This window comes from Xiphophorus hellerii, chromosome 22 (genome assembly GCF_003331165.1).
Source record: "Xiphophorus hellerii strain 12219 chromosome 22, Xiphophorus_hellerii-4.1, whole genome shotgun sequence".
NCBI lineage: Eukaryota > Metazoa > Chordata > Actinopteri > Cyprinodontiformes > Poeciliidae > Xiphophorus > Xiphophorus hellerii.
In genome coordinates this window covers 5,988,095-6,014,554 of record NC_045693.1, presented here as the reverse complement: position 1 = coordinate 6,014,554, position 26,460 = coordinate 5,988,095, and the positions used below count along the sequence as shown (strand labels likewise).

Below are 26,460 nucleotides of genomic sequence, written 5' to 3'. Positions count from 1 at the left end.
AGTTTAAAAATAATCTTTCTTTTTTTTTTTTTTAACAATCTTTATGGCCCCAATGTAGCTCCGTAGATCTCCCCTTCCCTTTCTAGCTCCAGGGGGAGGCCGTGTCCAGAGGCTGCATGGAGCCCAGGGGGAACATGGGTGACGGGAGGTTGGTTCTCAGCGAGCCGTACCAGTCATCGTGCTGCCGCTGAGGCGCTGGCTGTGGCGGGCTGCCGGGACACGGACAGCGGCTGACTTGGGTTTGGTGGCGGGAGTACGGCCCGGGCGGCAGCATGGAGGACAGGTGGGGGATGTGGGCCAACGGCTGTGGGTAGTACTGTCGAGGCATGCCGGCCATCAGCGTCCTGTGGCCCGTCATCACACCCACCGGAAAGACTTTCTGGGAAGCCCGCTCATGTTTGCGCTGTTTGGCTCTTCTGTTCTGGAACCACACCTGCCGAGACAAGACAACAGTAGCTGCGCTTTCATTAACCATCTACTTGCGCAAACTTAAATTACGAAAATAAATTAGCTTAATGGAAACACGGCAATTTTGAAATGACACGTCATGTCACACAAGTCACGTGTTCAACAGTCGGATGTTACTACTGGCGAAAACGACAAACGACCACAGGAAGTAGTAAGAGGATGATGGTTTGTTTTTGTTTCCAGACAGATCACAGCATTTAACAGTTAATAATAATGATTAAAAAAAATTGTGTACTACAATTTCCCCAAAATGCCAAATTCGTAGCCGCTCCCAAGTATAAGGAGTTTGTTGCTCCCGACGCCTGAATGATGGCTGAATTATTATATGTAATGTGTCTGATTATGCCCATAGCTGCCATGATTTTTAATGACTTATCACATGAGCAACCTTATTAATATGTGATTTTAATTTCCTTTCTTATTTAGTGGAAACATTGTAATTGCGAAATTGTGTTTTTTGACATTAGCAGGCACCAGACAAAGATTTCCAGACATTTGTAATGAAAACACATATGAAACATTTTCCAATTGATAAAATCGATTGCTAAAGAAATGGTGCAAATTCCTGTGGACCAAACAATGCTGCACCTAAACTCAGAGATGAATTTGTCAAATAAATTCAGGCTCTGCCTTTGTCCCACCTGTACGCGAGCCTCGTTGAGTTTGGTGACGCGCGCCAGCTCCTCCCTGCAGTAGATATCCGGGTACTGGTTCTGCTGAAAAGCCAGCTCCAGCTGTTCCAGCTGCTTGTGGCTGAAGGTGGTGCGGTGGCGCCTCCTGGCAGGAGACGGGTAGGCTTTGCCCCCCCTGCTGATGGCGGCGGCCATGGAGGTCTCTGACGTCGCTGCTTTCCTCCCGGGCTCACCTATATCTGCTTTCAGAAGCAAAAGAGACTGAGGCTTTGCCTGGAAAAGACCTTCATTTTTACTGGAGACAATTCTCCAGCTCCTATTTCTTGACTTCCTTGGTGAATAAAGAACAAAAAAAAACCTTCATTTGTATTAGTGCAAATCACCAAAAAGGAGGGATTAGAGTGACTCGGCAACCTGAGAGCCGCGGAGATTTGGCCGCCTAAAGACAAGCTCGTGAGAAAAAGATACCAGAAACTGGAGGATTTGACCAAGATTATGTCAACAATCACTGATGAAGGGGCCAATCTGTGGAAATGGGGGAGTGAGGAGTCCGTTCACAACGCTGCTTCTGTTGTTTAGTCTAACATTTAGGTTGCATTTTCAAAATATATTCACAAATTTTCATTTTTAAGAACATAACCCAACACAAAAGAAGAAGAAAGTCTAAGAGTTAATAAATGCTGAAGACAAGATGGTGGACAAGAGTTTCCATATGCATCCAAAGATGTCAGCCTTGTATTCCAAAATAAGCTTCCGCCACCCAAAAATAGCAGACGACTTATTGGAAATAAAATATTCTTTCACGCATAAAAGCTTAGAATATCATACAACTTAGACTTAATGTTTAGTTTTCAATTGGAGTGCAGTAGAAAACTACTGGTAACACCAAAATGAGAGTGCATTTCTGGAAAAAAGTGTCAGTATTTCTCTTAAAATAACTGCAATTCAATGTCCTAACCAAAAACTGATAGAATTACGACCTAAAATAGCTGAAAACATTGATCATTTCTACAAATAAATCAGTCGGAACTAACGGTTTACACTCTAATTTAGCTGAACACTTTCAAACTAACTAGTTATTTCAATAAAATGGTCACAGTGAACCAGAACTTTTACACTTAGGGTCAAACCAGTTGTTGTTAGTAGCACATTTATTTGCTTTTTTGACCAACCTGCGCTCGAGCTCACTGTAGCCATGTCAGAGTAAAGTTCTGCAAAGTCTTGGTGGCTCCGTGGTGTTGCACCTGCAGCCTTTATGTGGGCCATCGCTGCAGCTCTGCATCCCAGCAGAGACGCTCAGTCAAAATTAAAGTCCTGCGTCACGCCCATCTCGCTTCCTTCACTCGGTCTCTGGAAGCCAATAGGAACTGGAAACCAGCATCACTGGAATGAAAGTAACCAGTTACAGTTACTTAATAGTTACTTTTTGTGAAAAAATACATTATTCTGGGTGTAGTTTTACTTTACTTTTCCACTTGAGCAACATTACTCTGAAGTAACACTTCGGAATAAAAATCATAGAATGTTTAACCAAACAGAAACACACTATTTATGTCAGAGTGAGACTTCTTGTTTGCATAAACAAGCTTTATTGTATTTTCTATCCTTCTGTCATTTTGAGGGCAACCAAATATACAGGAACCAGTCAAAATTGTCACTGCACTGCAAAAACACAAAATCTTACCAAGTATTTTTACAATAGTTTATAGTATAGTGTAGTTCAAATATCTTAGTGCACTTTAAAAAAGACAAAACTAACTTACAAGTAACTTTTCAGGAGACATAGGGGCTTGTTTTAAGTAATTAATTCCTTAATAGCAATGAAAAAGTTCTAGTTTTACTTATTACTTCATTTATAATGTGTGAAAAATGTCTTGCAAGTGAAACTTGTACTTTAAAGAAAATAATAATATTGACTTAAATCAAGCTCCATTTTGGTGAAAAGTTACTTGTAACTTAGCTTTGTCTTATTTCAGCTGCACTAGTTCATTAGCAACTACATTTTAAAAAACCTGATACGATGTTGTGTTTTTGCAGTGTGGATGTCTATAGTGTTGGATCTGTCAGGTTTTTCTACACTTGTGGGTAAAATTGACTTATTTTGTAACCTGATGAAGACTTATTTTTTACAGTGACTCAAACTACTGCAGATGAATTAAATCACTGGGTTTAAATTCATAACGTCAACATAATGACATCATAATGAGTAAATGGTCATCTTTTTGAAGTTTTTTAGAAACTTCAACCATTTTAAACATTTGGCTTAAGGTCTGTCTGATTCTTACATTTGAAAGAAGAAGACACACTGTGTGACCACCAGGTGGCACTGTTTGGTCAACTTGTGGCAACCAAATGAAAAGGCACATCTAGGAAATGTGTTCCATCCATTATTTTGGAAGAGGATGTGAGGCGGTGAGTGTGAAGAGTCATGACAGGGCTGCAGAGCGGCAGCTGCTGCTCAGCATGAAGCATTTCACTATGTAATGCACTGGCAGCACAAACTTCTCCATGTGTGCGGCCCTTTAAATTGTTTTTGCTTTTGCTTTCTAGTCACCTGAATGTTTCTGTATCAAACAATCTGAATAGCAAAGATAACTTGAGTAAATACAGGCAGTAGTTTTCATGTTATGATTAGGGATGAAACGATTAATCGGATTAATTGCGATTAATCAATTATTGAAATAATCGTCAACTAATTAACAAAAAATCTTATCAAGTATTTTTGGCCTAGGTGCTAGAGCAAATATGTTAGTACACTTAAAAAAGACAAAACTAACTTACAAGTAACATTTCAGCAAGATGTAAAGGCTTGTTTTAAGAAAATAATTTCTTAATATTGATGAAAAACGTGTTCCAAATGTCGTAATATGTGTGAAACAGTCTTCCAGTGGAACAAGCATTCTTTCATCAATATTAAGGCATTACTTACTTCAAACAAGCTCCTACCTCTTGTTGAAAAGTTACTTTTGAGTTAGTTTTGCCTTATTTCAAGTGCACTAAGATACAATGTTTGACAAACCAAATTCAAAATTACTTGATAAGATTTTGTATTTTGACAGTGTAGCAATTCATTAATCAATATCTACTCAAAAAATGCCTCTTCCTAAACCCCCCCAACATATTTAGAGCAGCAATTAAGCCAAAAGTGTACAATATATATATATACATTTTGCATTTAAGATAAAAACATCTTTGTCTGTACATATGTTTAACCAAAATCACTCAACTTCACATCTTTCAAATTTACTAAAGGAATGTGATATTTTTGCATTTTAGTCAATAAGATGCATATTTTTTTTAATTTATTTAAAAAGGGAATGGAATTATTTGTTTATCTGCATATTTTAATGTATTTATTATATTTTATAGAAATGACTTAAGTGGTTGAATGAGCAATATGCTGGATGTGCCTTTTAAACAATTAATCGATTAATTGTAAGAATAATTGATAAATCAATTGATTACTAAAACAATCAGTTTATTTACATCTTTAACGTGTATTTTTAATATCATATAAAAAAAAGCTTAAGTGGTTTCATAAAAAAATCTGTTGAATGTGTCATTTTAAAAATACAATTAATCAATTAATCGTCAGAATAATTGATAGATTATTCGATCACTAAAAGAAGTTGCAGCCTTGGTTGACTTAGGCTTGAAAAAGGTTTATATGGTTAAATGAAAAATCTGTTGAATGTTCCAGTTTTAAAATACGATAATTGCTCAATCGTCTGAATAACGATAGATTATTCAGTTACTAAAACAATTGCTAGTTTATTTGCATCTTTTAGTGTATTTTTAATATTGTATAAAAGGCTTATTTGGTTTAATGAAAAAGCTGTTGACCGTACCATTTTAAAAATATGATTAATCGTCAGAATAATCGAATAATCGATCACTAAAATAGTCGTTAGTTGCAGTCCTAGTTGTATCTAAACTCTTGCTGCCTCTTTGGTTTCTTGTCCAACTCCAGAGGTCCGTGTGACTCACTTTGAGCAGAAATCAGGCTCGAAACGTAGACAGGAAACGTGTCAGACAGCAGATTGCAGCTCTCCCTCCGACCAGAATCCTCGCCAGGGAAGTGAAACAGACAATACTCAGCGACTGAATGACCTATTGAGGTAGCGAGCCCGCAGGAACGCCTGTTACATATTAATTCTCTGGTTGAAACGACAAATGACCCTTGAGACTGAACAAACGTCTTGAGAAAGTCCCTGCCTTGTTTTCTGGTTCTTTGCGGGAGAACATCTAATTTGATTCCTTGTGACAGCCTGTGAGGGCCAATTCCAGTGTGTGTGTCGTCAAAGAGCCCCGTCCTGCCCGGACTGTGAGTAATTGTGTGCACGCTGCTGCCAAGCTCGCTACGCGTCTTATATTCTGCTCACATGTTTCCTGTCCCAGACAATGACTCGACCACAATCCCCCAAACCCCTCAGACAACAAAAAGCCCAAGAAAACGGCACAACTATGGTTCTGTTTAGACTTCTGTGGGAATTAAAGCTGCAAAAAGCACAAATAAATCAAACTTTTGAAGGTTTGAATTATACATAAAGGAAGAAAATCATCAATGCTTTCCGTCTTTACACATTAAAATCCAAAACGTGTAGCGTGTGAATATACAACCCCAATTCCAATAAAGTTGAATCATTGTGTAAAACATAAATAAAAACAGATTATGATCATTGGCTAATGTTTTTCCACTTATATTCAATTGAATTCCCTACAATGACAAGATATTTAATACTCAAAATGATTAACTTCATTGGGGTTTTGTGCAAATGTTCACTTATCTGGATTTTGCTGCTTGTGTCCCAACTTTTCTGGGATGCGCCGCATGAGTTTCTAAATGAGTGAATATTTGTAAAACTACATTTAAGTTCTTTGTTTAAACATTCAATTGAATATTGGTTGAAAAAGCTTGTATTGTAAATGATTGTTTTCTGTTTCTATTTATGTTTTACACAACGTTCCAACTTCATTGGAATTGAGATTTTTAATAAGACCGTCTGATACTATATAAAAAAAATTACAGTAAACAGGAAAGAGGAGTAAACATGCAGTGACACATGTTCAGACGTCATGACAATTTAGCATCAGATGTGTCTCACTGATCTACTTCCTGTCATATTACCCTAACCTGCGATGCAGAAACTGGTAAAATATGAAAAATGTGACTCAGTGAGCATGTGTACACACATTAACACTGAACAGAACCCAACGCCTGTTAGTGTAAGGAAATAACATGCAAGTCATATTATCCTGGGGGCTCAGTTTCAGGGGTTGTGCATGCACACGTGCCCCGGTGCACACAGGCCTCTGCCTTTGAGTGGCTCCGGCTGGGCCCAGTATGGACACAGAGGAAATTCTTCCCTCCCATTTTCCCGGGACTGAACTGGGAGTGACCTGGTTGGCAGACAGACAGCCCCAATGGAAGGAATGTAACCCAACTCCCCCCACCAGCTCACCCTCCGCGCCCCGTCCAGCCAGTAAGCTGGCCCAGCCGTGAGAGAAACACCCAGCATGTGGGGTGAAGAGAAGCTTTTGGCATCAGCATTAGATCAAAATGAATTTCTTTGGGGGCGGGAGGAAACGTGTCTTTGTTGTTTGTTGGATTTTTGTCAGATCTTTATGTGAAGAGCCCAAGATGTCATGTTACAAAAATAGAAAAAGAACAGAAAAAAGAACTGAAGGAATGTCAAAGACTAGAGCTGAAACAATTAATCAGATTAATCACGATTAAGCTGCTAAATTACAATTAATTGATTATTGAAATAATTGTCAGCTAATTTAGTAATCAATTCATTTTTAACTGGAGCGTTGACTCCTTTGCACGTGACGTCACGGTCTTCAGAACGCCGCCCACTCCGCCATAATGGACGTCAAAACAACCAGTGCGCTGCTGTCAAAAACAGACATCTGTAACCTAATATCTCTTTTATTTAGTTGATTTCACTTTAAAAATGGTCACAGGTGCTGCGCGGTCGGCTGCACAGACTGACAAGGATGCAAACCAAACTTGTCAATTTATTTTACAACTTTTAATGAGGAACGGTCCGTGGTGATAGATATCAGCCGTCAATCATAATGACCCGTCGGTGGAATGGCGGATTTGCAGCGAACATGTTTTACAAGGTTTGAAGATGAACATTCATATACTTTATAAGTAAGTATGATTAGAAAGATATTAAATATCGCATTATGGAGAAGGTGTGTCCAATGATTGGTAACCATGGAGACAATGCCACACCGTAGCCTAGTATGCATGAAAAAAAGTGGTTAGCATCTCCTCTTTTGTACGATTTTAATTCTGCTCCGGTGTAAAGGGAAATGGCGTTTATGACATGGTGACATAAATCATGTGGTGTGAATTCACTACATGATTTATGTGTAATCGATTAATCGTTAACTGACTCAGAAAAAGGCCATTTGCTTTGAATCCAGTCAAAGTCGGTAATTTGATCAGGAGGTACAGGCGGGTTTCTAAACTAGCTATTTCCACCGTCTGTAAATACCGCCGTCTATGAACCCAACCAGGTGTGTTACGTTCACAGATCAATTAGTTGGACTCAAACAAGTAGAAGCCATAAATAAACTGGCAAAAAATAACTTTGGAAACATTTTCAGTTGCCCTGTTCAATTCTCTCGTCCCTCACTTTCTATCTCCGTCATGGCGCCTCTAATGATTAAGTGACGTAGTTGCAAAGGGTCAATAAAGAGTCCAAAAAGGGCCGTGCAACAACATGGCAACATATTGAGAGCAGCAGTTAAGCCAAAACTGTTCAAAAAATATAAACATTTTGTATTTAAGATTAAAAACATATTTGTCTGTAAACCAAAACTCCTTGAGCAGCAGTTTTAACTTCACCTGGTTCAAATTCACTAAAGGAATGCTATGCTATTGCATTTAAGGCAATTAAAAAATAGATTTTTTTTACTTAAAAATAATTTGAATTATTTGCTTATTTTCATCTTTCATTGTTTTATAAAAAAAAGGCTTAAAGGCTTAATTAAAAAAAATCTGTAGATTAGCTAAAATCGTGTCTGTGTTGTTAGTTGGCCATCAGATATTTATACAGACTGAAGAGTCCATGTTGTCATATTACAAAAACAGTAAAAGAGCAGAAAAATGTCACTGAATCTGAGCCCAGAGAAATATAAAAAACTAGGGATTAATCATGATTAATTCGATTAATTGTGATTAATTGATTACTGAAATAACAGTCAACTAATTTAGTAATCAATTAATCATTAACTGGAATATACAGACTCAGAAAAAGGCCATTTGCTGAAAGAACAACATACTGAGAGAAGTAATTCACAAAATACTGTACAATATTTATATACATCTTGCATTTAAGATGAATAAAACTTTTGTCTACAAATAGGTTTTAGCCAGAACTCCTCTAGCTGAATCTGGTTCAAATTTACTAAAACTTACTGCGTCATTGCATTTTGAGCAATAAAATGCTTATTTTCTCATTTAAAAAATGAATTAAATAATTTGTTGTTTGCATATTTTAATGTATTTCCAAAATTGTATAAAAAGCTTCAGTGGTTAAATGATAAACCTGTAGAATGTGCCAATTTTTTAATGTGATTAATCATGAATATTCAATAAAATAATAACTAGTGATTGTTTGTTGCAACACTTAAAAAGGTATAACTTTTTCATTTAAAATTAAAACAGGTTTTAGCCAAAGCTCATCAAGTTTTATAGTTTCAGCTACATCCAGTTCAGATTTACTAAAGGAATACTGCAATATATTTTATGCAATAAAATGTTTATTTTATTATTTTAAAAAGTAATTTAATTATTTGCTATTTGCATATTTCAATGTATTTCTCACATTGTATAAAAATGCTTAAATAGTTAAATGATAAATCTGTAAAACGTGCAAATTTTTTTATACGATTAATCAATTAATCGTCAGAATAATTGAAAACTAAAATAATCGTTTGTTGCAGCCCTTAAAAATATAGAAACTTTGCATTAAAATGCTTTTGTCGGTAAACTGGTTTTAAACAGAACTTCTCAATCTGGTTCAGATTTACTGCGATATTATATATAGTCAATAAAATGCTTGTTTTCTTTTTTGTTTCTTTGTAATCTCAAAATTTATTCGTTTGTTTTGGCGGAAATGTACTTTTTACAATGGATAGATAGATGTTATACAAAGCAGACCTAGCAAAAACAACAAAATAATGCTTTTAAAGAAAATCTGGATTTTTTAGTCTAAAGTTAGTTAGTATTGTGCCTCTGTCCTGTTTTCTCATCCTTTTCAACCATTAAAAGTATTATTTGGACGTTTTTTGTCGTACTGCTTGCTTACTTTGCTTTGAACAGGTTGTAAAACACCTGCTGCTCAGGTGAATTACTACCTGAATCAAATCTTCCTGCCTGTCCTGCAGAGTTTTGGGCTGGCCTGCTGGATGAAGTGGGAACCATTATGACTCGGCAGCTCCACCCTGCATGGTACTCTGTGTTCTTTTCTGATGAAATTCAACGCATCTAGAAGGCGATATTATCCCGCACCCTGGGAATCTAATCTTCCCCAGCTAAAGATACGAAGCCAACACAGACAGCCTGGAGCTGGACGGGTTGTCTCCTGGTGCTGCACATGCAAAGGCGATAAAAGTGAAGCAGCAAAATGCAAAGCGTGTTCCACTTTAATTTAAGCTGCGTTGTTGAGTGATTGGGATCATGGTGGCGTGTGGAAGCTTGCCCTGACTGCAGTCTGTGACATTTGACTGTCTGGCGAGGCGGATTTCTGAGAGCTGTCCTCCTCCAGACTCCCCTTGGCGGTGTCCACTTTCCCCCTCGACAGCATTTTGTTGGCTCCACCGGCTTCCTGTGGTCCTCCAAGGGGCTCCTAGACATGATAGCTGGAAGATTATCCACTGTTACAGAGGCACGACCTGGAGGAGGGAGGGAGCGCAGCAAAGGTATAATTATCGTCTTTCTACATCTCTCTCCACACCTTGGTTTCCTAACTATGACTCTCATGATCCCTGCGTGACTCGACCACGCAACCCGAACGGGGTTGGAGTGCTGAGCATTGTGGGAAAAGTATCTTTCCACAGAACTCAATGTGTTTTATTGGGGTTTTACACAACAGATCAATGCAAATAGTTAGTAATTGTGAACTGGAATGAAAATGACCAAACACAAAATCTTTTCTGTCTATTTCTTTTTGTGTGAATAACTTAGTTCACTTGAAATAAGACAAAACTAACTGCAGCGAGATATAGAGGCTAGTTGTAAGTCAATATTTTTTGAGTATTGATTTTAAAAAGTAGTAGGTCCACTAGCAGATTATTTAACTTATAACAAGCCATTTTCCCATGTGATATGTGAAACAATATTAAATCTTAACATCTCGGTACACTTGAAAGAGGACAAAACTAAATGACAAGTGACAAGTTTAAGTGAAACTGGTACTTTTTCAACAATATTTTTCAATAAATTAATATACACTGCTAAAACACCAAATCTAGATCAAAAAGTGTTTTGAGTATTTTGGTCTAGATTCTAGTGCAAATATCTTAGCACACTTGAAATAAGACAAAACTAACAGAAAAGTATGTTTTCAACAAGATATAGGAGGTTGTTTTAAATCAGTAATTCCTTAATATTAATTTTAAAAAGTAGCTCCACTAGCAGGTTATTTAATTTCTAATAGGACATTTTCAAACGAGTATTTTTCAACTGCAAAAACACCAAATCTTATCAAGTGTTTTTGATTTATTTTCTAGTGCAAATATCTTAAAGAAACCAAAGTGAGACAAAACTAACTTAAAAGTAACTTTTCAGCAAAATATGGGAGCTAGTTTTAAATCAATACTTCCTTATTTTTTTATTAGAACAGCACCAGTTCCAGATTATTTCACTTCTAAGAAGACATTTCCCACAAAATGAATTAATCCTACAGTGATTTAAGTTTAAGTAAATAATTTCTTAATATTGCTGAGAAGTAGTAGCTCCATTGGCAGATTATTCCTCTTAAATCGTCCCCCCCATGTTATAAGTGAAATAATCTGCCAGTAGAACTAGAACTGGGTTACTAGGCGACGGGTTGAGCTTGGCTGGCGTTGCTAGGTAACGATTTTGAAATAAGTTAAACAATCTGCCAGTGGAACTAGAACTTTTTCATCAATATTAAGGAATTGTTGACTTAAAACAAGCTCCTATATCTTTCTGGAAAGTTACTTATAAGTAAGTTTGTCTAATTTCAAGTGTACTAAGATATTTGCAGTAGAAACAAGAAAAAAAAAATACTTGGTGGATTTTTAGTTAAAACATGTCTCTTTTTTATTCAGTAGGTAGAAAATAGGGAAATTTAAGAGTAAGAGTAGAAATATTTTATATTAAAGTTATTCAAGCAAAATGAAAAGTACAAATCCTACAAAAAGTATTTCCCCCCCCCCAAAAAAAGTTACTAAAGTAATTGTAGCTGAGTAAATGTACCGTAACCAGTTACTACCCACCTCTGTTCCTGTGTGTGTTGAGGAATCTGTGTAGTCTCAAGTCCAGCGTTTCTTTTAAACACTGTGGTATGTTATTCAACCACATAGATTCCTTCATCTAGATTGTGTAGGTTCTGAAAAAAGTGAGCACTGTATTTACATTTTTGTGTAGAGACAGGGGGCGGCTCGTACGGAGGACATGGTGAGTTTGGTAGGCAGAGCAGAAAGCCTCTCAGTGTTCGAGTCTGCTTGTGGTCGAGTCTTTTTTGCAGCAGGAAATGACCGAACTCGACACAGAGGCTAAAAATAATGCCCGTTGTTAAGGGAGAACAGAGCCAGAGAAGCAGCAGAGTACAGTAAATATTATTTCAATAAAAACCACAAGCCCCAAAACCGCCCGCCTCTTTTTCAGATGAAAGCCCAGCCTGGAGCGAGGAGGAGGGGGCGTAAAGTTTGGGTGTTGGTGCGAGGGTTTAAGCAGAGCTGCTGGTTCTTTTCTACCTTCTTCCTCTGAATTCACTCCGTTAGCAGAGAAAAAGGCGTGGCCGTTTGGATCAGAGCTGCCTGGCAGCACTGCAAAAACAGTCTGACCAAGAGCTTTGGGTCTGGATTCTAGTGCAAATATCTTAGTACGCTTGAATTAAGACTAAACTAATTACAAGTAACTTTTCAGTAAAATATAGAAGCTTGTTTTAAGTCAACAATTCTTGAATACAGAAGAAAACATTTTTTTCCCAACCGCAAGAGTAACTTGTGATAATTAGCTTAAAACAAGCTCCAGTATTTTTGCTGTAAAGTTGCTTGTAATTTAATCTTGTCTTACTTCAAGTAAGATATTTGCACAAGATACTAGAATAAAAAAAATCCTTAACATTCATGAAAAAGTTCTAGTTCCATCGGCAGATTATTTCACTTATAACATGGGAAAAATGTCTTGTTATAAATGAAATGATCTGTTAGAGGAACTAGTACTTTATCATCAATATTAAGGAAGTATTTACTTAAAACAAGGTCCTATATCTTCCTAAAAAGCTACATGCAAGTAGAGCTGCATTTAGTAATCAATTATTTTATCGATTATTCTGACGATTCATCGATTAATTGGATAAAAAAGGCACATTCTGATTTTTCATTTAACCACCATTATATTAGTGGTTAAATGCAAATAGCCACTTTAAATAAGAAAATAAACATTTTATTGCATAAAACAGAATTTCCTTTAGATAATCTGATCCAGGTGAGGCTGAAACTACATCTTGATCAATTTTGCCTAAACATATTTACATATTTAAGAGTAAAATATACATATAGTACAGTTTTAGCTTAATTATGGCTTAATTATGTTACCTTTCTCAGCAAATTGCCTTTTTTTGAGTCTGTATACTTCAGTTAATTATTAATCGATTCCTAAATTAGTCTACAATTATTTCCCTAATCGATTAATCACGATTAATTGTTTCAGCTCCAGTCTTTAATATTTCTTTAGACTCAGATTCAGAAAATCTTTTCTGCTCTTTTACTGTTTTTGTGACATGACATCAGACTCTTCAGTCTGTATAGAAATCTGAGGGCTAACAAACAACACAGACACGTTTTTCGCCCAAGGAATTAATTTTTATCTAACCCTGATGCAAAAGCCTCTCTTCAATCCTTCCTCTAGTAGATCTGAACTGGGTGAAGCTAAAGCTATTGCACTCGCGAAGCTTTTGGCTAAAATTTAGATATATTTCAGGCCTAAATCCTGCTCTGAATATGTAGTTTTTTCTTGAGTTAGCGACTAATCGATTACTAAATTAGTCTACGATTATTTTAATAATCGATTAATCACGATTAAGGTGATTAATCGTGTCAGTGCTAGTTGTAAGTTAGTTTAGTCTTATTTCAGGTCCTCTAGGACATCAGCAGTGGGAGCTGGACCAGCAGTCCTTGGTCAGATTTAGTGTTTCTGCAGTGCACCCCTCCTCTCGCTGCGTAACCTTCGCGCTGCCAGGCTCCACGTACCCCTGGCACTCAGCGGCGCCCGGGCTAAGAATGGAGCGCTCCTCCAGCTCACGCGATGCGGTGTGGCAGAAATTTCCTGCAATAAAAACCGTGATTGGGAAGATCCGAATGAAACCTGCGAGGAAGAAGAAGAAGAGGAGGAGGAGGAGGAAGCTGGGTGGGGACCGAGACGCCCCCCCCAGTTGACCCCAGCTAACCTGCCGACCCCTCCCCGTTATGAAACACACGTTTTGGCCTCGTCTGTGTTCTCTCACACTCTGTGCTTCACCCTGGCCCCCGTTTTTTTTCTTTTTTCTCTGAATCCTGTTTTCATTTAGCACATGGCAGCGCTCCATCCAACTCCTCAGTTTCCCAAACCAAAAAGCTATTTCCTGATTCCCTCCCTCATTCATGTAATTATTCTGCTGGACTCGGGATCCTGGTGCTGACTTTTTATTCCCAGCTCAGCCTTTTCTGAACCGAGGTGACATCACAGGCTCAGTGGGGCAAAGGTCACTGGAATCAGGTCAAAGGTCAGGACTGACTCTACTCATGTACAGAAATTAGAATGTGAGTCTTGTTTGTCAGATTAAAAGTACTTTTACGCAGCTACTAAACATACTTTTCATAAAGTTCACATTCCTGTACTCAAAATAGTTTATTTTTTTATTGGTCTGATTCTAATTTTAAATGTCATGTACACTGCAAAAACACAAAATCTTACCAAGTATTTTTGCTCTAGTTTTTAGAGCAAATATCTTTGTACTCTTGAAATAAAACAAAACTAACCTACAAGTAACCTTACAGCAAGATAAAGTAGATTATTTTAAGTAAATAATTCCTTAATATTGATGAAAAAGTATTAGTTCCACTGGCAGATTATTGACTATTATAGGAAATAATCTGTCAGTGGAACTAGTACTTTCCTTAAACAAGCTCCTATATCTTACTGAAAGGTTACTTGTAAATTAGTTTTGTCTTGAAATGTGACATTTGCACTAAAACTAGATTAAATACTTGGTAAGATTTTGTGTTCTTGTGGTGTATATTAAGATATTAAAAATATCTTTCATAATCATGTAAAAGTTCTGGTTCCACTGACAGATTATTTTATATAAGTAAAATAATCTGCCATTGGAGCAAATAATTTTTCATCAATATTAAAAAATTACTGACTTAAAACAAGCTCCTATATCTTGCTGTAAAGTTACTTGTAAGATAGAAAAACTTGAAATGAGACAAAAATAAGATATTTACACTAGAAACTAGACCAAAATGTATTTTTTGCATGCATATTAGTTGACATTTATTTCAAGGATCGATTAATCATGATTAATCGATTCAGTCCTAGTTGACTCGTATCATTTCAAATAACTATGTTCCTCCAAGGAGAAATTTCAAGCCAGCACAAGTTGACTATAAAAAGTAAACATAAAGCACAAACTTAAAAAAAAAAAAAAGAAGTAAATATTTATGAGTGGTAAACAAATGTGGTTCATTTGAAGCATTTAAAGATTCAGTGCTCGCCGCTGCACTCACAATTGTGCTTTTTCTGCTCATTTATCACCCAAAATGCAGATAAAATACTTTCAATGTCTGTGGTTTAAACCAAACAGAACGTGTAGCGGTTTGATGCATGTGAAAACTTTAGCATCTCTTCGTTTTCAGCCAGATCACATTTAGATTTTCAGTATTTCAAGTTAAAATCATGCAGTCAAAGGGCGAGAACATGAGCTTAGCACGCAATGATTCACCGCTCGGTTACATGTTAACAGTCACATGGTTAATGTGTTGAAGGCTGTTGGTGAGGACTGTGTGATCACTCCATAAATGACCGCATTGTTCCCACACGCACACACACCCACCAACACACACAAACACACCCAAACACACACATAGATTTAACTGTTTATACAACACTGATTCCAAAACTCTCTGGTAAAAGAGCAACTCGTTTGTTTTTAGGGCTCATTTTAGCAGAGTTTACGTTTTGGTCTTTTCGTCATCTGCTAATGTTAACCGTTTTAAGCTGTGATAAAAATGGTCAGCATGTGCTTCTTTAGCCCCATAAAACAAAACAAGTTTAATTCATTCACAAACTGCTGTAAGGCAACGACACCAACCTCACCGCAGGTAGGTCATTAAACCTAAAATCATGTCTAAAACTTTAAGATTAAATGGTGTCCAGTAAGAGTAGCAATACTTCACCAAGTAAAAGTAAAAGGTAGCCATCTAAGAAATTACTCATAAGTAAAAAAAGTGTTTGGTAAAAATGCAACTCAAATACTAAGTAACAGGTCAAAACATAAAATTAGGCCGTCAGATGGACCAAAATATAAAGTTACGTGGAGATTTTGGTATTTTAAAGGTCAAATAAAAGTAATTTGTACAAATAAAATAACAAAACAAACATTTTTCCAAATCAATTTCAATATAAAAATGTAAAAAACTGCAGGTGTCCATCTGTGTTTGGTGATTTTTTTTTCTTTTGGTTAAAATAAGTTTGTTCTTCATTCAGTGAAGTTACTCACAGTAGCTAGACTATCCAGAAATTTTACACGAGAAATAAAATTATTTAAGCAAAAGTAAAAAGTAAAAGTCTTTTTTTTTTCAAAAAAAGTTACTCAAGTAAATGAAATTAGTTACTGTCCAACTCTGGTATTGAGAAAAAACACCATCCACTAGCTGCTGTTTGCAAATGTCGCTTGTGCGTCACATCTATGGTTGTATCAGAAACGAATGAATACAAAGGTTCCACCCAGAACTTTGTTATTTAAAGAAAAAAAAATCTTTTCAACTGATTAATCAAAATTAACATGTTAAATTCAAGTTAAGTAACTAAAAGAGTGATGCTGTTAGTATAATAAATTACTCCTCTCTGTTTTCTGTCTTACAACCTGGAATATGAAGAGATGTTACCACTTTGGACATGCAAAGATATTTTATATTACCAGTTATATAAACAAGAAACTCCAAAAACAAACATTACTTTGAGCTTCCATAACTATTTATCCAGGCTACTCTTTAAATTGCTTTACATATTTTACATATCAAATGTCAAGATGAATTGAGGAGTGTTGCTTTAGCAGCAGCTTTGCTCCTAAAATCTAATAAGATTTGCTTTGCGTTTCAGATAGTATGCATGTTTATTGGGTTTCTGTTCAAAACACTGGAAGGAACTGGGTGAGATATAAAAATCACTTTGCCTCATCGTCTACAGGAATAAAAATAAACTGGTAGATTGAGGGATAACCTCAGTGATTTTTACCAATACTTACTTTTCTTATCAGCAGCTAAACGTCTTGAGTTTACAGTCAGTAGCAGACAAAGCAGAGACTTGTGTCAGCTTCTTCTGGAAAAACTGGTTAGATAAGAGCGAAGTGGCTGGGCTGAGATCAGCGGATGCCCCTGAGCTAGTTCTCCGACACAGAGGAGTTACTCAATGGCCTGCGGTTTTCCTGGGCAGCTCCCATGCAGGATGTGAAGCCGAGCTTTGTTGAGAAACGAGCAGAGAGTGCCAAGGACTTTTTTTTTCTCTTCCACTGAAACAAAGATTACAAGAAACAGCAGCTAAATTTACTCTCTGCAAAATTCCAGAAAAGTATGCAGGACAGTACCGGTTCTGAGTGAAGCAAAGGGAGGATCAGAGCGAAAAGTTGAGGCACCATCATCCGGATCAAAGAGGCTTGTATGCAGAGGAGGGCAGAGTACCCAAAAGTATACTAAAGTAAGAGAAAAAAAGTATTTGGTAAAAACTCTACTCCAGTTATCAATTATACAGTATTTAAAATTACATAAACTAACCAAAACATAAAATAAAGTGGAAATTTTGGTGTTTTAAAGACGAAAATTACAATATTTCATGTAAATAACGAAAATAAAATCACGCAATTTTTTTTTTTTTTTCCAAATCAGTTTCTTTCAATAAAAAACTTATGAAACTTTAACAGAAACTACAGGTGTGTGTCTGTGAGTTTCTGGTGAAAACATGTTTGTTTTTCATTCAGTGGGTAGAAAATCCAGAATTTGAATCAAGTAAGAGTAGAAATACTTCATAATAAAATTATTCAAGTAAAAGTAAAAAGCTCAAATACTCCTAAAAGTAGTTTTTGTCAAGAAACATTACTGAAGTAAATGTAACTGAGTAAATGTAACTAGTTACTGCCCAGCTCTGCTCGTCTGTTATGTTTAGGTGGGTGGTGCAGACTCTGCTAGACATAATAAAACATGTCAGCTGCATGTAAACAGCATATGTGGACTGAGGGAGTGGATATGCCAGGGAAAATATACATCAACACGTTACCAGGCCGCCTGGGTGGGTCGTCCTCGTGCAGCAGCTGTGAGTCAGCAGGGAGCCAAGCAGAAAGGGCTGCTGTGACAGTGGAGAGGCGGTTCAATCTGAGCGCCCGTTCTCAGTCCCAGTTATCCTGGAAGAGGCTCTGGGGCCCAGATAAAGAGCCTTCAGGCTCCTCTGCGGTCACCCTTAGCTGATTCACACTTCTGGGAAAGTTGAGTCAGAAGAGAAACCGCAGAGGAGGCCTCCTTCCTGCGCCTTCCTTTCCCTGTTGCTTCGCACACTGAGCTGAAGGAGCGTTAGTAAGGCTACATTCACACCGCAGGCCTTAATGCTCAATTACAACTTTTGTTTTGTGAAATCAGGTTTCTTTCCTTTTTTTTGCATGGTCGTTCAATTGTACGTGATCTCCAGTATGTACTGCAAACAACGTTAAAGTATAGACTGCTACAAGAGGTCTTTTCTGCCAACAGTCATCAATAACTCCAAAGAATTTGAATTCATATGAGCTACAACAACATTTAGGTTCTCTTCTTGATCTATAAAGTATGTTTGAATTTAAGAAAGTTGTAAAATTACAAAAATATGTGTTTAAAAGGGATAAAAGTATTGAGATTATTATGCTGATTAATCATAATTTAAAAAATTGTACATTCAACGGATTTCTGTTGAAATCTGTCAAGTATCAAAACACTCCTAGCGTCACTGTCTGGTTTTCTGGGTAGCATGAAAGAAAACAAACTTCTGCAACACGTCTGTCCAGAAGATAATGTACAAATGTTGGAACTAATCAATCAAAGCCGTTTGAATTGAGTGTTTTCAGCTGCTAAATAAGAAGCAGCTTATTTTGACAGAAATGGAATTACTTAGATTCATTTTCTAAACCATTTTTTATCCTCATCGTCAGCAGTAAATTACATGATAAATTGTTTAAAATTTGCATTTGGATGATTTTGTACTTCCATTTGGGTTTCTATTGCTTTTCAAAACAGTCCAAGTCCTTAAAAAAAAAAAAAAATTAAGAACAATCAGATGGTTTTTTTGGGCATAAGTTAATCTTTTTTGGTGTCTGGAAAATTTGCTGTTTCAAAAACCTCTAGAATGTAAAGTCACAAATCAGCAGGCACTGCCCGTTACCTAGCAACCCCAGCAGACCTCTGCTGTCCCCTAGCAATCCAACTTGAGCTCCAGGACAAGGAGCTCAAGTTGGCTCCTTGTTTTTACCGCTTGTTTTAAACCAGCTCTTTACAATGGCTGCTGGAAAAGACAGGTGTTTTGTCATTGACTTACCATCCAGAAATCCCTTGCTGCATTCTTATTGGTTGTGTAGGATGCTCTACTAATGCTTTTCAAAGATGTGTGGTTGTATAATTCTTTATGCAGCCATTTTTATGTGCAAGTGTAAATGCTGAGTTGGGGGCGTGGCCAGAAGCAGCTTATTTTGATTTAAAGTGACAAGAAGCCCTAAAACAACTCATTCTAGGCAGAACTGGCCAGATTAAATTCTCATTATCTAAGAAGAATTTTGTTTTCTATAGACCATAGAGGTATCCTAGCATGTCACCTGGCATAACAGGTCACCTTTAGCTAACATGAAGGCAGTGTGAGCAACTGTTCCACTGTGCAGCCTGTGGTGGAAACCCCTATTTCTAAATTCAATTAATTACAGAGTGACCAGTACTTCCAGCACCAGTGACCCTGGCATTTCCCTACCGTAAGAAAATACAGCCATGCCCCAAATCCCATAGGTCTGCCACAAGACCTATGTGAACCCATCACTCTCCCGTCCCGCTGCCTCCATAATGGTGCACCAGCCACCGCAGAGGCCATGGCTCCATTTCCGGGTCCCATAACTCCTCTACCGCACTGCCTCTGGCTGCACGGGGAATGAGGAATTAAATATAATGCTCTCACGTCAAGTCCACGATGCGAGCGAGGGAACGAAGAGGAAGGAATTTGTCAGAACCCCGTAAACACATCCGTGGATTTGTCTCCTGGTGCCAGTTCCCTGAGCGACGAGGGGTGAGAGTACGCAGTCCGGGGTTTACCTAGAGGACAGCCAAGCAGCAATGATACACTGCTCTGGAAGAGGAGGAAAGAGCAAGGAGAGGAGAGAAACCATGGAAATGTATAAGATGTACAGCCTCACTGCAAAAACACAAAATCTCACCAAGTGTTTTTGGTCTAGGTTCTTAGTGCACTTAAAATAAGCAAGCAACTTACAAATAACTTTATAGGTAGATATAGGAAGTTGTTTTATAAGTCTATGCAAAACATGTTCATTAAATATTTTGCACAAAATCATTCTTAGATAATGAGATTTTAGTCTCCTCAGTTCTGCCTATTTTGAGCTTTAAATCCAAATTAGCTGCTGCTGGCCATGCCCCCCTGACTCAACGTTTGCACTCGCATGTGAAAATGGCTGGAAACAGATGTGCAGTTATACGGCCGTACATCTTTGAAAAGCAGAAGTGGAGCCTCCTGTATAACCAACAAGAATGCAGCAAGTGGTTTCTGGATGTTAAGTCAACAAGAAAACACTTGTCTTTTCCAGCAGTCATTGTACAGAGCATCTGGTGGTGAAACTCTGGACTCATGTAAAGATTTAGATTCAAATATTTTTCACCCATCCATCCATCCATCCATCCATCCATCCATTTTTTTTATCAGGTCGCGGGGGTGGCAGCTTCAGAAGGGAGGCCCAGACCTCCCTCTCCCCAGCCACTTGTTCCAGCTCCTCTGGGGGAATCCCGAGGCGTTCCCAGGTCAGCCGAGAGACATAGTCCCTCCAGCGTGTCCTGGGTCTTCCCCGGGGCCTCCTCCCGGTGGGACGTGCCCGGAGCGCCTCACCAGGGAGGCGTCCAGGAGGCATCCTGACCAGATGCCCGGGCCACCTCAACTGGCTTGGCTCCTCTCGATGTGAAGGAGCAGCGGCTCTACTCTGAGTCCCTCCCGGATCACTGAGCTTCTCACCTTATCTCTAAGGGAGAGCCCAGACACCCTACGGAGAAAATATTTTTCATGTATATACTTCTTTTATTTTAACTTCATTTCATTTGTTTTCTATTTAGGTAATTTCCAGCAGCCATTGTACAGACCATAAAGTGGTAAAACCAGCTGACCACACAACATGGAGCTCGCTGGGGTTGCTAGGTAACGGGCGGACCTCTGCTGGGGTTGCTAGGTAACGGGCCAGGCTTCACTGGGGATTCCGGAAGTTTTTAAAACAAATTTTCTAAACACCAAAAGCCTTAATTTATTGGCCAAAACCAGCTGAACATATTTTTAAGCGTTTATTTTTAAAAGCAGTATAGAACCAAATGGGAGTCTAAAAACATGCTAAATGAAAATTTCTGCATTATAGGTCTCCTTTAAGTGAAATATTCCTCAATATTGATGAAAACGTACTAGTTCCACTGGCAGATTTTTTTCTTATAAGTACTTTTTCATCAATATCAAGGAGAATTTATACTTAAAACAAGCTCCTATATCATGCTAAAATGTTATTAGCAAGTTAGCTTTGTCTTATTTCAAGTGCACTAACATGTTTGAAGTAGAAACTAAGCAAAAACACTTGGTAAGAGTTTGTGTTTTTGTGGTGCTGAAATGGATCTGCTCAGAGCTGCTGTACCTTCCAATGAGACAGGAGCTGGGGGGAGTAAGAAAGAGAGCAGGAAAAGACAGAGGAATTAACAAGTCATGCCCTCTGAAATTTTCCACCGGCTCTGCCAAAGAACCCCAAAAAGGAAAAAGAAAACAGAACGTTCACATGTGGGCCAAGTTCTTCGGAGTCGGGGTCTCCAAAGCGGAGGGGAGTCGGAGAGAAACTGCGGTTTGGTTTTAATAAGATTAAACCTGGACATCATTTGGCCTGCAGATGTTGAGCAACTATCCAGGAGGTCTGGGAATGTACGGAGGGAAAAGGTCAGCAGCTAAAACTACTGATGAATACAACCTGCTCTCCAAGGCTCTGCAGTAAAAGTTTCCGTTCTGTCACACATGGAACAAAGTCGGTTATTCAGTAAAACTATTCAATAAATAGAAGGCAGAAACAGAGCTGGAGCTGCTGCATCTTCTCCACGCTGGATGACTGGGAGGGAGCTTGGCCTCGACTTGAAAGCTGCTGGAGCAGGCTGCGGACCCGGTGCTCCTCGTGCCAGGTCAGCCCCTGGAAGGTGAGGCCCACAGTGGGTGTAAAATACCGCTGGGCAGATATGTTTCGCCTATGAAATATGGATGCAGGCCTCGTGTGAGGCTGTGCCTGCGTCTCAGTGGAAGGTTAACTGGAGGGCACGGCTTATTTTGCTACCACAGACTTGGTCGTGCTCCAGACCCGGGAAAGAAGCAGCAGCACAAGTGTCACTCTATATGGCAACCCATTTGTGCATTTAATTGATAGCATGGGCATCAGTCAGCATCCTTGTCAAACTGCTTGTGACCATGCTGTACACAGAGTGATGACATGTTTAAGTTCTGATTCTTTACTTTTTTTTTTTATAAATAGTCAACATTTTGAGAACAATCCACTAATACCCATGTTTAAAGGGGCGGTATCATGTACTTTCCAGGCCCATAGTGGCATTTTACAGCACAATCAAGTAACTATGTGACCTTCAGTTGTTATGAAAAGGCTGTGTAGAGCAAATATAACTTAAGTCGCCTTGAAATTGAGCCTATCTCTTTAAGAAGTGTCTGCTCTTTCTGAAACTTTGTCAGCATGGCTCCGCTATTAACCCTTGAACAACATTTTTACCAAAGCTGCTTGTATAATAAGATGTGCAGTTCCACCAGGTGTTTGCTAATTGCTGCTGGCTAGTCTGAAGGAGCTGAGAGCAGCTCTGGAGCTTTGAAACTGCAGCTCCGAAGAGGAGCTTCGTTCCCTCAGGCGGTTTGCACAGCTGAATGGTTGCCATGGAGATTAAATTATTTCTCAAACATGCATGAAATAATCAAGGCAACACTCCATTTATGTTTTTAATGAGGGAATAACATAATAGCATGATGAAGAGCACACAAAAAAGTTAATTTTACATAATACTGCCCCTTTAAGAGTTACTAAACTAGCTTACAAGCCTTTTGATGAATTATATCCCAGTTTGGTTAAACAATTAATGTGCAAAACAATTTTGTAGCTGTAAAGTTTGTGGTAGGGCTAGGGTTAGGTAAGTTACAAAACATTTTTTTCCATTTTATAAGTGAAATAATCTGTAACCTTTTCATCAATATAAATGAATTATGCACATAAAACAAGTTGCTCAAAAGTTACTTGCAAGTTCGTTTTCTCTTATTGTAAGTGTACCAAGATATTTGCACTAGAAACTAGAGAAAAAATACTTTGTAATATTGTGTAATATTTCTTCAGATGTTTTCAGGTTGAATGTCTTTGACTAGCTGCATTTTTTCCTATTTCCACTAGTAAACTACTAGCATTGGTTTCAGTAAACTAGTAGCATTTAGAAAACTAGCTAGTAGAGGTTTGATGTCAAGGTTGTTGAATAAATACACAAACAGCCTGCCGTACCCCAAGCGGACATCCTGCTGCACCCTTGTGCCTCTGGTGTGGCTGCAGCTTGGTGCAGATAGTTTGCGAACAGCCTTGTGGTGTGTATCTTTGTTGAGCTTTGGGCTTAGCAGCTTGTGTGGGCGGGAGACGTGAAGGAAATGAAAAGCCTGAGCGGTTCACAACTGGACCAGGAAATCAGTCCAAGAGAGACACTGCAGATGACCCCATGAAACGGCAACGAAAACCAGGTTTCATAGCTAGTAAACCAAAAGCTAAACTCATCTTATAACCAAACCTGCTGAGACAGACTGTATTTCTGCACAAGCTGAAACATTTAAAGTCGATTCTGAAATGGTTTCCAGCATCTTTTTTGTTTTATTGCTTGAGACATGAGCAGCTGCCCAGAGGTTTCACTGCGAGTCGGAAGAAATGTTTCCCAACAGCGCAGCAGCAATGTCATGGCAACTTATGGCTTAAAAAGCTGATGCCAAACCAGGAAACATGAAACTGAGATACGGATTCATACAACGACCATTGGGGCCATTGTAGATAGAAAAAAAGGGAAAAACTCAGAAAGTTTGAGTTTTAATCTCAGAATTTTTCTAGAACAAAATTGGTAAAATTGCATTTCAAGTCGAGTCAAAAATTTTTTAGACTTTTGAAAAGCTCAAATTTACAATATGTATGTAACTAGAGTATATATTGTACATATTGAGAACATTTTATCTATATTATTTGATTTAAAATAAAATTTTAGCATAAATAGGATGGATTTGTTTTCTGTGGGATGGAAAATTATGTAAGAAAATAAATGCATAGATTCCACCTAATTTCCAACATAACAGATCTAAAAACATTTTGCTGGTAGCTTTTGTGTCAAATCGGCTAGAAACCTCACTCTATGGTGGTTCTTAGCCTTGGTTTTAGTCGTCATGTTGCTACTAACAACAGAGCAGATTAAACGTTAGTTAGAGCAGGGAGACAAAATCTGAAAGCGTCGACCTGCTGATAAACCTTGATTCTTCCCCACATCCAGCTCTCCAGTCTAACTTGCTGCCTGGTTTCTATTTTAGCCGTGCCCGAGGTTTGAACTGGGAGGAAGCGCTGAGGTTATTGAGTGGCGCTCGAGTTTAGGCGTTTTCTCCCTCTCTCCTTCCAGGGGCGAGTGTTAATTATTCATAAGCCCTGGTAGCAAACTTGAAACCGATAACCCACATGCTATTTATACTTCATTTCAAATAAACAAATAGTTAACAAGTTCCAGGCGGCTCGGCCGCGTCTGTCTGCATAGCTGCTGGTGGGCACAGTTTGGGGGGTGAGAGGTCAGGAAGGGTGAACCATCAGAGACGATGAGTCCACGCTGGAGAACCAAGAGGTTTTCAGAAATCCACCATTTAAAAAAAATTTTTGAAAGGGGAAGTATGTGTTTTCCAGGCACATAGCGCCATTTTATAGTACAATCAAGCCTTCAGGCGTTATAAACATACTACATATATCAAATATGACGATGTAATGACTTGCAATTGGGTCTCTGTCTCTTTAAGAAGCTTCTGCTCTTTCTGAAACTCCGCCTACAGGAAGTCATCACAACATGGCTCCTCTATTAGGCCTTTTAGCAACATTTTTAAGAGCGATGCACTGAGAAGAAGCTCGTATAATGAGATGTGCAGTTCCACCAGATGTTTGGGAATTGCTGCTGCGTGGGGGAGGAGCTGCGTCTCGAAGGTGGGGCTAGGTCCACCCAGGTGTTTTGCACAGCTCAATGGTTGCCATGGAGATTAAAGGATTTCTCAAACATGCATGAAAGAATCAAATCAGCACTCCAGGTGTGTTTTTGATGATGGAATAGCATCATAACATGATGTAAAGCTACAAAAAAGGTTGATTTTACATGATACTGCCCCTTTAAGACAATATTCTTTGAGGGTGTTTGCACACCTGATAGTTCAGTAAACTCGGTATGATAGGAAAATAAAGTTGCAACATTTGTTAAATTTTCAGCTGCTGCGGTTTTCTTTCACTCTGGACTGCGTCAAATGAAGCAAACTAATTGAAAAACAACTTCCACACGTCGCCTGTGGTGGCGCTGCACTAAAAACCACTGAAGGAAATGACAGAAAAACCTCTGAAGAAAACACTGAGCGCGAATGTAAACAAAAATGGAGTGGCGTCAGATTTTAGTGGTTGTAGGATTTCTCTTTTCTTTTTGGTAAAAATAAAAAAACAAGTAATTTCTCCTGCTAGCGCTAGTCTAGCATGTTTGTTTTTGTTGTATTTACCCAGAATGCCCTGTGTTGTATTTTTTCTAAAACAGAATAATTTTAGAAAAAACAGTGAGCCTTTCTCTGCCTTCAGTGCAGCTAAATAAAACTTTATAGCCAATGATCTGTTGGGGGGGGAAAAGAGCCATAATTTTCATAAACAGGAAATGTGTTGACATTCTTAAAAACAATAAAGAAAAGCATAAAAATTTTACAAGAGAATGAATAGATTTTTTTTAAATAGGTGTCGTGGATATTTTGAGGAAAAAGTTAGAAACCAGTTTCCAAACAAATTACACTAAAAAAAACCCAACACACCAGCAACATGTTTTTAGTTATATTCTTCCTGTGTTTGTTGTATCTGAGATTCAAAACAATTATTCCACTACAAAAACTACTAAAAGCTGCAATTGTTGCCTTTATATTTAAAAATATTATCTTTTATTCATGTTATTAAGGGCCACGGGGAAGGACCAAAAGGCCACTTGTGGCTCCGGAGCCGCAGGTTGAATAACCCCTAACATAGAAAATCTCTAAGTTATTTTTTTTTAAAAAGCAACATATTTTTTAGTAGGCTCTTTTAAAATGTATATTTTTGGAATTTTATGCAATTTAAAATTTATTAGAAACTTTAATTTTTTTAATATTTGCGTCATATGATGTAGGATTCACTTTTTGATTAAGATTAATAAACTTTAATGATTTATTTACTCCACTCAAGTTGCATTAAATTTATGTCAGTTAATCCCAATCTAATAAATTTCCATTCAGTATCGTTTCAATCTAGACAGAAACTTAAAATTAAATAACCAAACTACTGAACAGATTCTTACCAGACAGATGTAAAACTTTCTAGTTAAA

The 26,460-nt window shown here is 38.0% G+C and overlaps 1 protein-coding gene across 2 annotated transcripts; it reads right to left on the bottom strand.

Annotated features, from left to right (window-relative positions):
• Positions 1 to 19: 19 nt before the first annotated feature.
• Positions 20 to 8,012, bottom strand: prop1 (PROP paired-like homeobox 1). 2 transcript variants are annotated; one of them, XM_032552359.1, is made up of 4 exons: positions 5,088 to 8,012; positions 2,273 to 2,483; positions 1,110 to 1,342; positions 20 to 433 (listed from the first exon to the last, which is right to left on the bottom strand). In XM_032552359.1, exons 2-4 carry the CDS (start codon positions 2,364 to 2,366, stop codon positions 83 to 85), a joined length of 678 nt encoding a protein of 225 aa, XP_032408250.1. In that variant the 5' UTR covers positions 2,367 to 2,483; positions 5,088 to 8,012; the 3' UTR covers positions 20 to 82. The 2 variants fall into 2 exon arrangements, with proteins under 2 accessions (XP_032408250.1, XP_032408251.1); XM_032552360.1 differs by having other exon boundaries at positions 1,110 to 1,339; positions 5,088 to 8,010.
• Positions 8,013 to 26,460: the final 18,448 nt, after the last annotated feature.

What these genes read in the sequence shown, in the direction of transcription:
- prop1 (XM_032552359.1), bottom strand. Translation starts at nt 2,366, where the DNA reads ATGGCCCACATAAAGGCTGCAGGTGCAACACCACGGAGCCACCAAGAC. An exon ending in TACAGTGAGCTCGAGCGCAG is followed by an intron (nt 1,343 to 2,272) that starts GTTGGTCAAAAA and finishes TGCTTCTGAAAG; the next exon opens with CAGATATAGGTGAGCCCGGG. An exon ending in TCAACGAGGCTCGCGTACAG is followed by an intron (nt 434 to 1,109) that starts GTGGGACAAAGG and finishes TTGTCTCGGCAG; the next exon opens with GTGTGGTTCCAGAACAGAAG.